Source organism: Thermobia domestica, chromosome 13, assembly GCF_964235325.1.
Source record: "Thermobia domestica chromosome 13, izTheDome1.hap1.1, whole genome shotgun sequence".
In the NCBI taxonomy this organism is placed as follows: Eukaryota; Metazoa; Arthropoda; class Insecta; order Zygentoma; family Lepismatidae; genus Thermobia; species Thermobia domestica.
The window spans coordinates 208,326,947-208,338,433 of NC_137466.1; the positions used below are offsets into that span (position 1 = coordinate 208,326,947).

The 11,487-nt window shown below is 36.7% G+C and overlaps 1 protein-coding gene across 1 annotated transcript in view; it reads left to right on the plus strand.

The window, feature by feature from the left end:
* LOC145667957 (sodium channel protein Nach-like) overlaps window positions 1-11,487 on the plus strand; it is a 68,413-nt gene extending 56,926 nt beyond the window's left edge. The window contains exon 8 of the mRNA XM_081735382.1: window positions 11,315-11,487. Within this exon, the coding sequence (XP_081591508.1) occupies window positions 11,315-11,487 (173 nt within the window). The remainder of the gene's footprint in view (window positions 1-11,314) is intronic.

The window sequence follows — 11,487 nt, forward strand, 5'->3', positions numbered from 1 at the left end:
TAAGCCCTGTGACTTTTGAAATTCGTTTCCTTTTTTACGAGTAAGATGAGTGGTTTGGTACCTCGATTCTGATTGGCCGACAGAGGTCACATGATCTTAGACCCACCACACACCCCATGAGTGAAATATAGAGCGATATGTCGGTGATCACCCTAGACCTGTATTTTAGAATTTTGTTCCCTTTTTATGGTTATCCTTAAAGTTCCCATGAAGGGCTCAACCTCCTCCTTAAATAACCCTTTTATGGTATCATGATATTGTACTGAAGTTTACATTAAATATTATCGTTCTCTTTGATAGATAAGATGATTACCAGCTTTTTTACCTTGATGGAGATCCTGTCCTTGAATTAGTAGCCTATGTCTCTGGAAGTAACAATGGTGAAAGAGGGGTGTCGCTTGTAGATTACTTATAACACATTGTTGTGAGTTTAAGCGATTTATTGCTCAGTAAGCGCTTCATTAATGGAAACAGTGTTGCCAGATTTTTCTTACCTAAACTGCTCCGATTCTTTTCGAAACGGTTCCGCAGAGTACAAGAAATTTTAAACTAAAAAATTTTTTCGAACTAAAAAAAAAATTTCAAAACTAAAAAAATTTTAAACAAAAATTTTCAAACAAAAAATTTTCGAACTAAAAAATTTGAAACAAAAATTTCAAAAAAATTCGAACTAAAAAATTTAAACTAAAAACTTTCGAACTAAATTTTCAAATCAAAAAATTTTCGAACAAAAAATTTTCGAACCCAAAAAAAATTCGAACTAAAAAAATTAAAAATTTTTCGAAAAATATTTTAAACTAAAAACTTTCGAACTAAATTTTCAAATCAAAATTTTTCGAACTAAAAATTTTAAAAAAATTTCGAACCAATTTTAAAAACAAGTTTCGTACTAAAGATGTAAACCGCATTTGAAAATTTTCAAATTAAAAATTTTTCGAACTAAATTAAAAATCAAATTTTGGACACTAAAAAAATCTTTAATTATTTTTTCGAACAAAATCATGTAAACCAAATCTTGAATATATTTTTCACCTTAAATTTTCAAGATTACCATTTATTTGAAAACAAGTGTTCAGGGTTTCAAGAAATAATAAAACACATTTTTTTTTCAACTTGTTGTATTTAACGAAAGGTATGTGCTCTTCCTATACATGTTTATTAACATAATAAATACAGGATCTAGTTTAATGAATATGTTGGACGCGTCATCATCTTCGAATCTTGTAGCCGTATCCTGGAAAGAAAAAGAAGAAACGACGGATTACTTTATGAATTTCTTTTTTTTTCTGAAACAATAAAAATGAGTCAATATTGATAAGAGAGAAATAAAACTTACTCGTAAAAGATGGATCTGTTTAGGCTCATCTTCCTCCTCGGGTACGAGATGACAGCATTTCTTCCACCGATGGATGTTTATGAACTCTTCTGGGTACTGCATTTTTTCTTGGTGTTGCTGCTTTATGGTCAAGGTTCCTCCTTCGGTACGAGATGACTGCATTTCTTCCACTGATGGTGTTGGTGGTGGTTTATAAACTCTTGTGGGTACTTCATTTTCTTCTTGGTGTTGTTGCTTTGCGGTTAAGGAAGGGAAAGAAGAAAAGGAAAAGGAAAAAAAGAAATGACGGCCTTATTGGGTATTTACAGTTTTTTCTTCTTCATCTTCTTTTTCCAGTTCCATCTTTTGTTTTTTAACGTACCCGTACGGAACCGTATCATAGGAATTGAATTCTTTAAATCGACGTTTTGTGTACTGGATACTGTACATTTTTTCTTCTTTGCGTGTGACGATGGTATGGTCTTTAGTCCTGCATATCTTATGGGGGATAGTGATGGTGACTTGTCCACGGCATTGATTTGTAATCATTTCTTTTAGCGTGTTGAAATTTAATTGCTGTCCTGCATTGTAATTTAATGTAAATCCTCTAATTTTGCATATGTAACTGGTGACGTTGGTATCCGGATTGTATATTTCTAGGCTGTAATTTTTTGGTCCTCCACTGACAAATGTCTTGATGTATGCTCGTGGTCCGTAAGATTCCATCTCATTCGATAAGCATCCCAAGTACGTTGAAGGTTCAATGGTTGGCTCCCCGGGCTTCTCCGTAAATATTACAGAATCCGTGTCGAAATATAAAACACGTTCCTGCAACATTTCCAGGTACTTGTACAGTTCCAGACGTGCCTGACATGTTGTAAATGCACCTAACACGACATTGGTGTTTCGGTTTTGAACAGGCACATGTTCATTGTACTCCCAGAACGCATACAACATCGTATCATTGATGGGTACAATTTGATGGAGTTTAATGTCGGGGGAAGTGAGTTTTTCATAAAATTCTTCCGGCCGATCAATAATTGTGGTCTGGCTAAAGTTTGATCTTTGGCAAAGCTTTCCCCAAAGAGCATTAACACAAAGCTTAGATAAACTTCTTCGTGCAGGATTATTTTCAATTTTGGACCGATCCAATGCAATACCTTCACGCTCCAGGACGGTTTGTATGAATTTTGATTTGTCTTCTTCGGTGACACAGGAACTGGGCCAGCCAGACGCTTCCATTTTCGATTTCAAAAATGTATTGATATATTCCGTGAACAAGCCACCTGTTTTCGTGATGGGATCATATTGTTCAATGTCATAATCCCAAATTTCAAAAATTTCCACTGGTTGATATCCTAATTCTATTGCTTTCTGGATTTCATATGATACCCATGTTCCAGTGAGGCATCGCTCCTGGTCGTTGTGTGTACACGTTGCTGTAGGGTCTGGGTTCATTTCTTCGGCACACGCAGCACACAGTGGAAACAGTAGTTTCTTGTTACATCGGTAAGGCAGGAGACCATGATAAAGATGGCGACTTGGTAATATCGACATTTTGATTAGACCATTGACTTTATTTATTGGTGGTATATTTTCATCACCCTGTAGATAAATTCGTGGATGGCCTACAGGGTATTTAGCACACTTATTGATGTAAGGATAAAGCGAGACAATATCGAAATATTTTATTACTTCCCCTGCTTTTTCATCGACTTGGTGGTACAATTTCACGCAATTGGTCCTTCCTCCAAAAAAACTATCTCTTGGATTTAATGGTCTGCGGTTCATGTACGGGTGATTCTTCAGATACGTCGCCATTGCAGGATTTTGTTTTAAGAACTGATTAAATTCACACTCCCACATTTCATGTACAATGTACCCCAATTCACGCAGTCTTGCATTTTTTCTTTGCGTTCGTTCATAACGGAATTCCATAGTGTCTTCTGGATTGCTGTAGATGGGCTGATTACGGCCTGTAGTAAAACATACTTTACACCCGTGGTAAAAACAGCCGGCATGCTCGTAGACGTGCTCCTCTAACGTCTCAGGATCTTGGTAGTAACCATCAACATGGAATCCCGCAATAAACACTTCTTTTTGTCGGGCCGCATGTAAGATTTGTTTTTCTTCGGTTTTTTCAATGTAGGCCAGCCATTGCATTGCAGCGATCGATTGGGTACTTCTCCATCGATAGCCATGTGCCGGTAGAATTCCTATGGTATTAGGTTTAAGGAAATTCCGGCGGAATACTAGATTGGAAGCACTGGCAATCGTGATCGTCTCCAAGAAGGGATTCACTTTGGTTTCTGTTTCAAATGACGTCATAAACGAAACGCATGCTTGTCGCAGTACATTGACATCTTGAATACAATACTTGAGAATTTCTTTCTGGAAATCAAACGTATCATTACGATGATCGTTGTACCACTGCATGAACTTGTTTCTGTCTTCGACGGCCATTTCATCTGCACCATAATACTTCGTTTCTGGAAGTGGTCCAATATACGATTGATTCTCCTTGGTGTTGAAGAAATGCGGGAAGTAGCCTTTGGTTGCGGGTAAATTGAACGCTTTTGACAATTTACTTAATGCCATAGGCAAGAAGTTCAACGAGTCAATGAACGTCAGATTATTCAACGTTAAACTCAGTATCTTGGTCCCATTTAATATGACGTCAGGTCTCCATTGGCATTGTTCTACCATAGCCTTTAAAATAAAATGTCCATCGTATCCCTTAGCGTTGTGTGCGACACAGAAAATCCTATTTATATTGGGACGACGTTCCCGCAAGTACTGGAGAAAATTATAAACTGGATCCTCTCCTTGGAAAATATGCTGACGCTGACCACACGTACTGCAAGACTGCTCGATATTAGCGTTTTCAACACATGCATAACATACTTGTTGTGCAACCAATAAATTTGGAATGTGTACATACGTATTATCGCCAATATTCGTGTCCTGCATAGATTCTATATCATAGAATATCAATAAGGCTTTCTTTGCGTGCATGAGTGAAGGAACACCAGGTTTCAAGCATTGTCGATCAGGAAGCATAAAACATTGATGGGATCCTGGAACAATCTTCTTACAAACATTGCAAAAGATCTCATTGCAATCATGAATGCGTTCTCCACTTCGTACAAAGGAATATACTCTGTAACATCTAGTACATTGCTTCACCATTTTGCATACAGGTTCCCCTTGATGATATGGAGCATTACGATGATTGTTAAAACATTCTTCGCCGTAAAATTGACGATTGCAGTCGTTACACAATATCGGTGTTTGAGTCTTGTCGCATAGAGGTCTCTGTAAGCATTTGGAGCATGTTACAGGACAATTTTTTACATGTTCATTACGTTTACTATACTTTTTATGGCACGCTTCACAGTAGAACTTGGTTGCAAAACAAGCAGTTAAAGATTGAATGATATCAAAATGGCCAGCCAAACAAATCAAATTTATGGGAGTGCGATTTTCGTCGTTGGGCCCCTCGTACATGATATCATGGCCTGTGAAACTGGTATACACTGTAATTTTATATTCTTTGAGGTATGCCTGGAATTGTCGAATTTCATTTACACTGGCACCATGATCCAAATTCACTCCTGCATTTGCACATAACGCATCGACTTCACCGTCCACAACACATTTTGATTGATCTTGATATTGTCTGTGTCGTTTCATATCTACATTCTTGTACTTTTTCAGGCCAATAGCAATAACAATGGAGTACGCTAGACACCTTGAATCTTGATTTTTTACACGTACAATCCCTCGCTTGCAACGTAACAATTCTTCGTTTTGAAGTATTCCTTGCCGCAAACCGCCATAGCCACGTGGAATATCCACACGATGAAAATGAACGGTGAATGGTTCGTGCAGGAGAAATGCATTGTTACTTTGTAACACTCTTTCAAAGGAGGCCCACATCGTTTCCAGTGTCAAGTTTCGCGCTTGGCGAAAACTCACCCAAAACGGTTTATTCGTGTTGCGTGGTGATATTACTGATAAACCAACCATCGCCTCATCGTCGACATTGGCTAATAAATGGTCTAGCATTGCTTGGAAACTATTATGTACATACTGTATGATATCGGTTCCTACGGGCGGTGCGTTGAATTGAATTTCGAACATTCTGCCCTCAATGTTAAATCGTCTATAATGACGCGTGATTTCATTGCGAACAATAAAACCCGATTCGGCCATGTTAATAAAAGGAGAAAACAAACAAACAGGTACGGTAAAACAAATATGTAATGTGAGGAAAAAAGGAATTGAGCAGCGTGAATTTACTACAAAAGAAAAGAAGAAAGAAAAAATCTTAATCACCTGATAAACAGGAAATCATAACATTCATGATAAATTCTTAACTAAGCAATTCATGTAAAGGTCCTGAGTTTGATTCCCTGGCGGTGACGTTCAGAATCTCATTATGAAAGCACGTGTACTAGAAATCAAAGTTTTTTTTTTAAATAATTATGTTACTGAAATGAGTGCTTTATTGTCGTCAAACTCGAGACCATTACATCAGCATGTAACTGACCTAACATTCTATAGTGATAAAAAGAATGCATGAAATGAATGAATGTTTCATCAGTACTGAGATGTTAGAAAGCACGCGTAAGCATTTTTTTTCCCCACTCACAACGACCTTTAAATGATACGTTTGCAAGTTGAAGAGACTCATCGAACATTAACGTTACGCATACGTAATTGTCGAAACAAAATCTGTATAGCGTATTTTTTTTTTTATTGTGACTAAGCGGTTAGCGTACATGGTTCGGACGTGGAAGGCCCTGGTTCAAGCCTCGGTGGGTTTGCTTTCCACGTCGGTGCATGTCAAGCCTTTTCTGAAATTTAATATTCTCACACGTTATCATACATTCTTTTCAAAACTAAGCTAAATGGTTGACGTACACGCCTCATAATACATACATAAACGTACATAAATCGTCTATAATGACGAGTAATTTCATTACAAACAGTAAAACACGATTCGACCATGGTTAAAATGAAAACAAACAAACAGGTACGGTAAAACAAATATGTAATGGGAAAAAGGAATTGAGCAGCGTGAATTTGAGTTGATTTTTTTGATTTTTAGTTTAGCGTCCCTTTCAGCAGCGATGCTATATGAGACGCGGACCTACTGATTAACGTGGAATCCGAACCACATGAGCTCCCGCCGGGAATCGAACCCTGGTCTCCCACGCCAAAGGCGCGTATGCTAACCGCTTAGTTCGGGAAATCATAACATTCATGATAAATAATTAACTAAGCAATTCATGTAAAGGTCCTGAGTTTGATTCCCCTGGCGGTGACGTTCAGAATCTCATTATGAAAGCACATGTACTAGAAATCAAAGTTTTTTTAAAAAATAATTATGTTACTGAAATGAGTATTTTATTGCTGTCAAACTCGAAACCATTACATCAGCATGTAACTGACCTACCATTCTATAGTGATAAAAAGAATGCATGAATGAATGTTTCAACACTACTGAGATGTGATAAAATACGCGTAAGCATTTTTTTCTACTCACAACGACCTTTAAATGATGCGTTTGCAAGTTGAAGAGATTTACCAACCATTAACGTTACACATACGTAATTGTCGAAACAAAATCTGTATAGCGTAAATCTTTTAACCAAATATTCATGCACTCTTTTTTATTTAAGCGGTTAGCGTACATGCTTCTAACGTGGAAGGTCCTGGTTCAATCCTCGGTGGGGTTTGCTTTCCCACGTCGGATCGCTGTCAAGCCTTTTTTGAAATTTAATATTCTCATGCGTTATCATACATTCTTTTCAAAACTAAGCTAAATGATTGACGAACACGCCTCTGGCCTTGGTTCAATCCCGGGCGGTTGCTCGAATATCACGTTAAGCTGAAGGGACGCTAATGCTTTCAAAGGGTATCGAACCATATTATTCTCAGGCATAGTTTCTGAAATTTTGTAATGCATTCTTTTCAAAACTAAGCGCACACATCTTTGGCCATGGCTCAATTCCCGACGGGTGCTCGCTGAAGGGTCGCTAAACATATCATTTCTTGTGCTTACTTCTAATGTGTGGGGGTTCCTGATTCGTACTCCCACTTTCCCATTCCACTAATTCCTTCATAGTCTAAATATTTCGTACTAAAAGTAAAACAGTGTATGAGTGATCCACCCCCACAAATATAAAATAAAAATGATTTTCGAATCTTGGGTGACAAATAAAATCTCACTGAACTTACCTCAAATTCAATGAACAAAAAGTCGGTGCAGTAAAGCTTAAATGAAGACACTTCTAAAAAAGCAGATCTTCTTCACTTCACAGTTGAGAGCGGTGTAAGATTTGAAAAATGAAATTTAGATTTTTATTTAGGTCGTTGTAAAAACGATGTCATCATCAACCAATCAGAAACGAGGAAATTTATAAAATGACATCACAACGAACCAATCAAAACGCTCGCTGCTTTTGTCATGAATCACGAACGAAAACGATGTGTAACAATCGATCGTGACGTCATTCAAGTTTCTCAATAGTTACAACATCTAGTATCACAGTTCTGATCCCAAATGCTTTCTGTCAGGATCATGTCACTACTTGTCGTAACTGTGACGACATTTCATTTTCCTCATATTCCATACGAGAATGTCAATGTTTGCTTTTTTTCATGAATCATGCTGACACGTTCGTAGTAAAACTAAAGTAATGCGATCCGCTGACGTTTGCATTTTCAATCATATGTACTTCTATGTCGTCACACAAAGAAGTCTATCAGCATTTTATTTTAATCCACGTTACACTGTCAGATTTATTTTCTTAAAGTATATGTGTATCCTTTTCAAGGACCATGGTTCGAAACCCACCAAGCACGATTAAAACCGAATTCATTCATAGCTAAGCGGTTAGGATACACATCTTTGGTTTGAAAGACCTGAGTTCGATTCCTGGAGAAACATTTCTTAGGATTTTTCTAAAACTTGGTTTAAATTTCTAGTTCGAAAATTTTAAAAGTTTAGTTCGATAAAAAAGCTTGATTTGAGAAGCGTTACACTGTCAGATTTATTTTCTTAAAGTATATGTGTATCCTTTTCAAGGACCATGGTTCGAAACCCACCAAGCATGATTAAAACCGAATTCATTCATAGCTAAGCGGTTAGGATACACATCTTTGGTTTGAAAGACCTGAGTTCGATTCCTGGAGAAACATTTCTTAGGATTTTTCTAAAACTTGGTTTCAATTTCTAGTTCGAAAATTTTAAAAGTTTAGTTCGATAAAAAGTTTGATTTGAGAAGCGTTACACTGTCAGATTTATTTTCTTAAAGTATATGTGTATCCTTTTCAAGGACCATGGTTCGAAACCCACCAAGATCGATTAAAACCGAATTCATTTAAGCGGTTAGCATACACATCTTTGGTTTGAAAGACCTGAGTTCGATTCCTGAAAAAACATTTCTTAGGATTTTTTCTTAAACTTGGTTTAAATTTCTAGTTCGAAAATTTTAAAAGTTTAGTTCGATAAAAAGTTTGATTTGAAAATTTTTAGATGTGATTTACATCTATAGTTCGAAACTTTTGTTTTTAAAAATGTTTTAGTTCGACAAAATTTTGTTTCAATTTTTTTAGTTCGAATTTTTTTTGGGGGTTCGAAAATTTTTTGATTTGAAAATTTAGTTCGAAAGTTTTTAGTTTAAATTTTTTAGTTCGAATTTTTTTGAAATTTTTGTTTCAAATTTTTTAGTTCGAAAATTTTTTGTTTGAAAATTTTTGTTTAAAATTTTTTTAGTTTTGAAATTTTTTTTTAGTTCGAAAAAATTTTTTAGTTTAAAATTTCTTGTACTCTGCGGAACCGTTTCGAAAAGAATCGGAGCAGTTTAGGTAAGAAAAATCTGGCAACACTGTTTCCATTAATGAAGCGCTTACTGAGCAATAAATCGCTTAAACTCACAACAATGTGTTATAAGTAATCTACAAGCGACACCCCTCTTTCACCATTGTTACTTCCAGAGACATAGGCTACTAATTCAAGGACAGGATCTCCATCAAGGTAAAAAAGCTGGTAATCATCTTATCTATCAAAGAGAACGATAATATTTAATGTAAACTTCAGTACAATATCATGATACCATAAAAGGGTTATTTAAGGAGGAGGTTGAGCCCTTCATGGGAACTTTAAGGATAACCATAAAAAGGGAACAAAATTCTAAAATACAGGTCTAGGGTGATCACCGACATATCGCTCTATATTTCACTCATGGGGTGTGTGGTGGGTCTAAGATCATGTGACCTCTGTCGGCCAATCAGAATCGAGGTACCAAACCACTCATCTTACTCGTAAAAAAGGAAACGAATTTCAAAAGTCACAGGGCTTAAGATCACGTGACCTCTATCATCGTGGTACCAAAGGATTCATCTTACCCATAAAAGGGAACGAATTTCAAATATCGCATGGTCTAAGATCACGTGACCTCTATCAGCCAATCATAAACACTCATCTTACCCATAAAAGGGAACGAATTTCAAATATCGCAGGGTCTAAAATCACGTGACAGCTATCAACCAATCAAAACACACATCTTACCCGTAAAAGGAAACGAACATTAAAAAATCCCGGGTGAGGGATTTTCCCGCAGGGTGACTCATGACGTCATACCACGTGACCTAAAAAATTTGAATTTCCCGCGTGGGCGGGGCCTAACGTCACGTGACCTCTCTCAGCCAATCAGAATCGAGAAAATTTTTGCTGACTCGGCTCAATATACGGGGGGGCCTACTACTGACCTAGCACCCCCACCCCCACCCGGCCCCGTGCTATATCCGCCGCTGATTAAGGTTGTCACTTTCTGGTTACTGAATACCATCCTATCTCGGTCTAAGCTAGAAGATCCTACTGACGTACTACTGACTATTGCCAAATAAGAGAAAACTGAATGATCGAAGAAAAAAACCCTTTTGTTCATGTCGACGATAGTTTCTATATATCTCGCTTTTTGGGTTTCACTGGTTTATTTTCTATTTTCATATACTATTTTGATATTTTCTCTCTTCTGCTTTCCTTTTCGATTTTCTAGGAAACTAACTTGGTTCATATTTCTTTTCAAACACGAAAGTGTATATACGGGGTGTTTCAAAACAGCACCGACAACGTTTGGGAGGAGATTAATAACACCAAGATAAGACAAAAAGTATAGACCAACCTGGGTATACAAGTGCGCCCTTTTGGAGTTATAGGTTGCCGAAAACATGAAATAATGAGCTTTAAAGGTCTATAGTTTCAATACTATGGAATCTACAGTAGTCGGGTCAAGATTTCACTTAGGAACTAATAAGTGCGCTATCCAAAAATACATGTTTCAGAATCCTAAGGTATTCACGCAACAATTTTTATAGAGGTAGTTAGTGAGTGCTTCAAATTATATGCCCGTAGCCAAATTCCGTCGATAAACATTGTTGCGTGAGTGAGTTTTAAAGCTATGGACCTTTAAAGTTCATTTTCTTTATGGTTTCGGTAGCCTATTACTTCGAAGGGAAGCATTTGTGCACCCAGGTTGGTCTATACATTTTGTGTTATCTTGGTGCTAGGAATCACCTCCCAAACGTTGTAGGTGTTGTTTTAAAACACTCTGTATTTACAGAAAAATATATAAAATTGAATATATATATATATTCCTTCTTCTCGGAGAAAAATTAACCAAGTGCTTTACATTCATTGGATATGTTTGCTTTCTCCTTTCCATTGTATTTTTAAAATTTAATATTCTATACATAAGCTTAATTTATATTACAACATTACAATTCTGACAATGTATCTTTGTCTTCTAGTAATGTGTCTGATTAAGACAAGGATATGTTACCGAAACTGTAATACAGATCACTAATAATAAGCATTTCCTTTGGTCAGTATTCTCATTTCTAAATAAGTGACGTTTTTCACATATGCAATTGAAGATTAAATATGGAAATGTTTCAATCAAAATGTCTGTTTTCATCACCTTGTAGATAAACTAGGAACAATGAAACCGTCTGTGGACGTAGAAGAACTCACTAAAGAACTAGCGGATTCTATTGACTGTGATCGGTGTCTGCCAATGTGCACAGAACAAACCTATCGAGTTGAGACCTCTACAGCTACTTTGCTGGGAGAAGATTACGATGGACCACGTTTCTTGTAA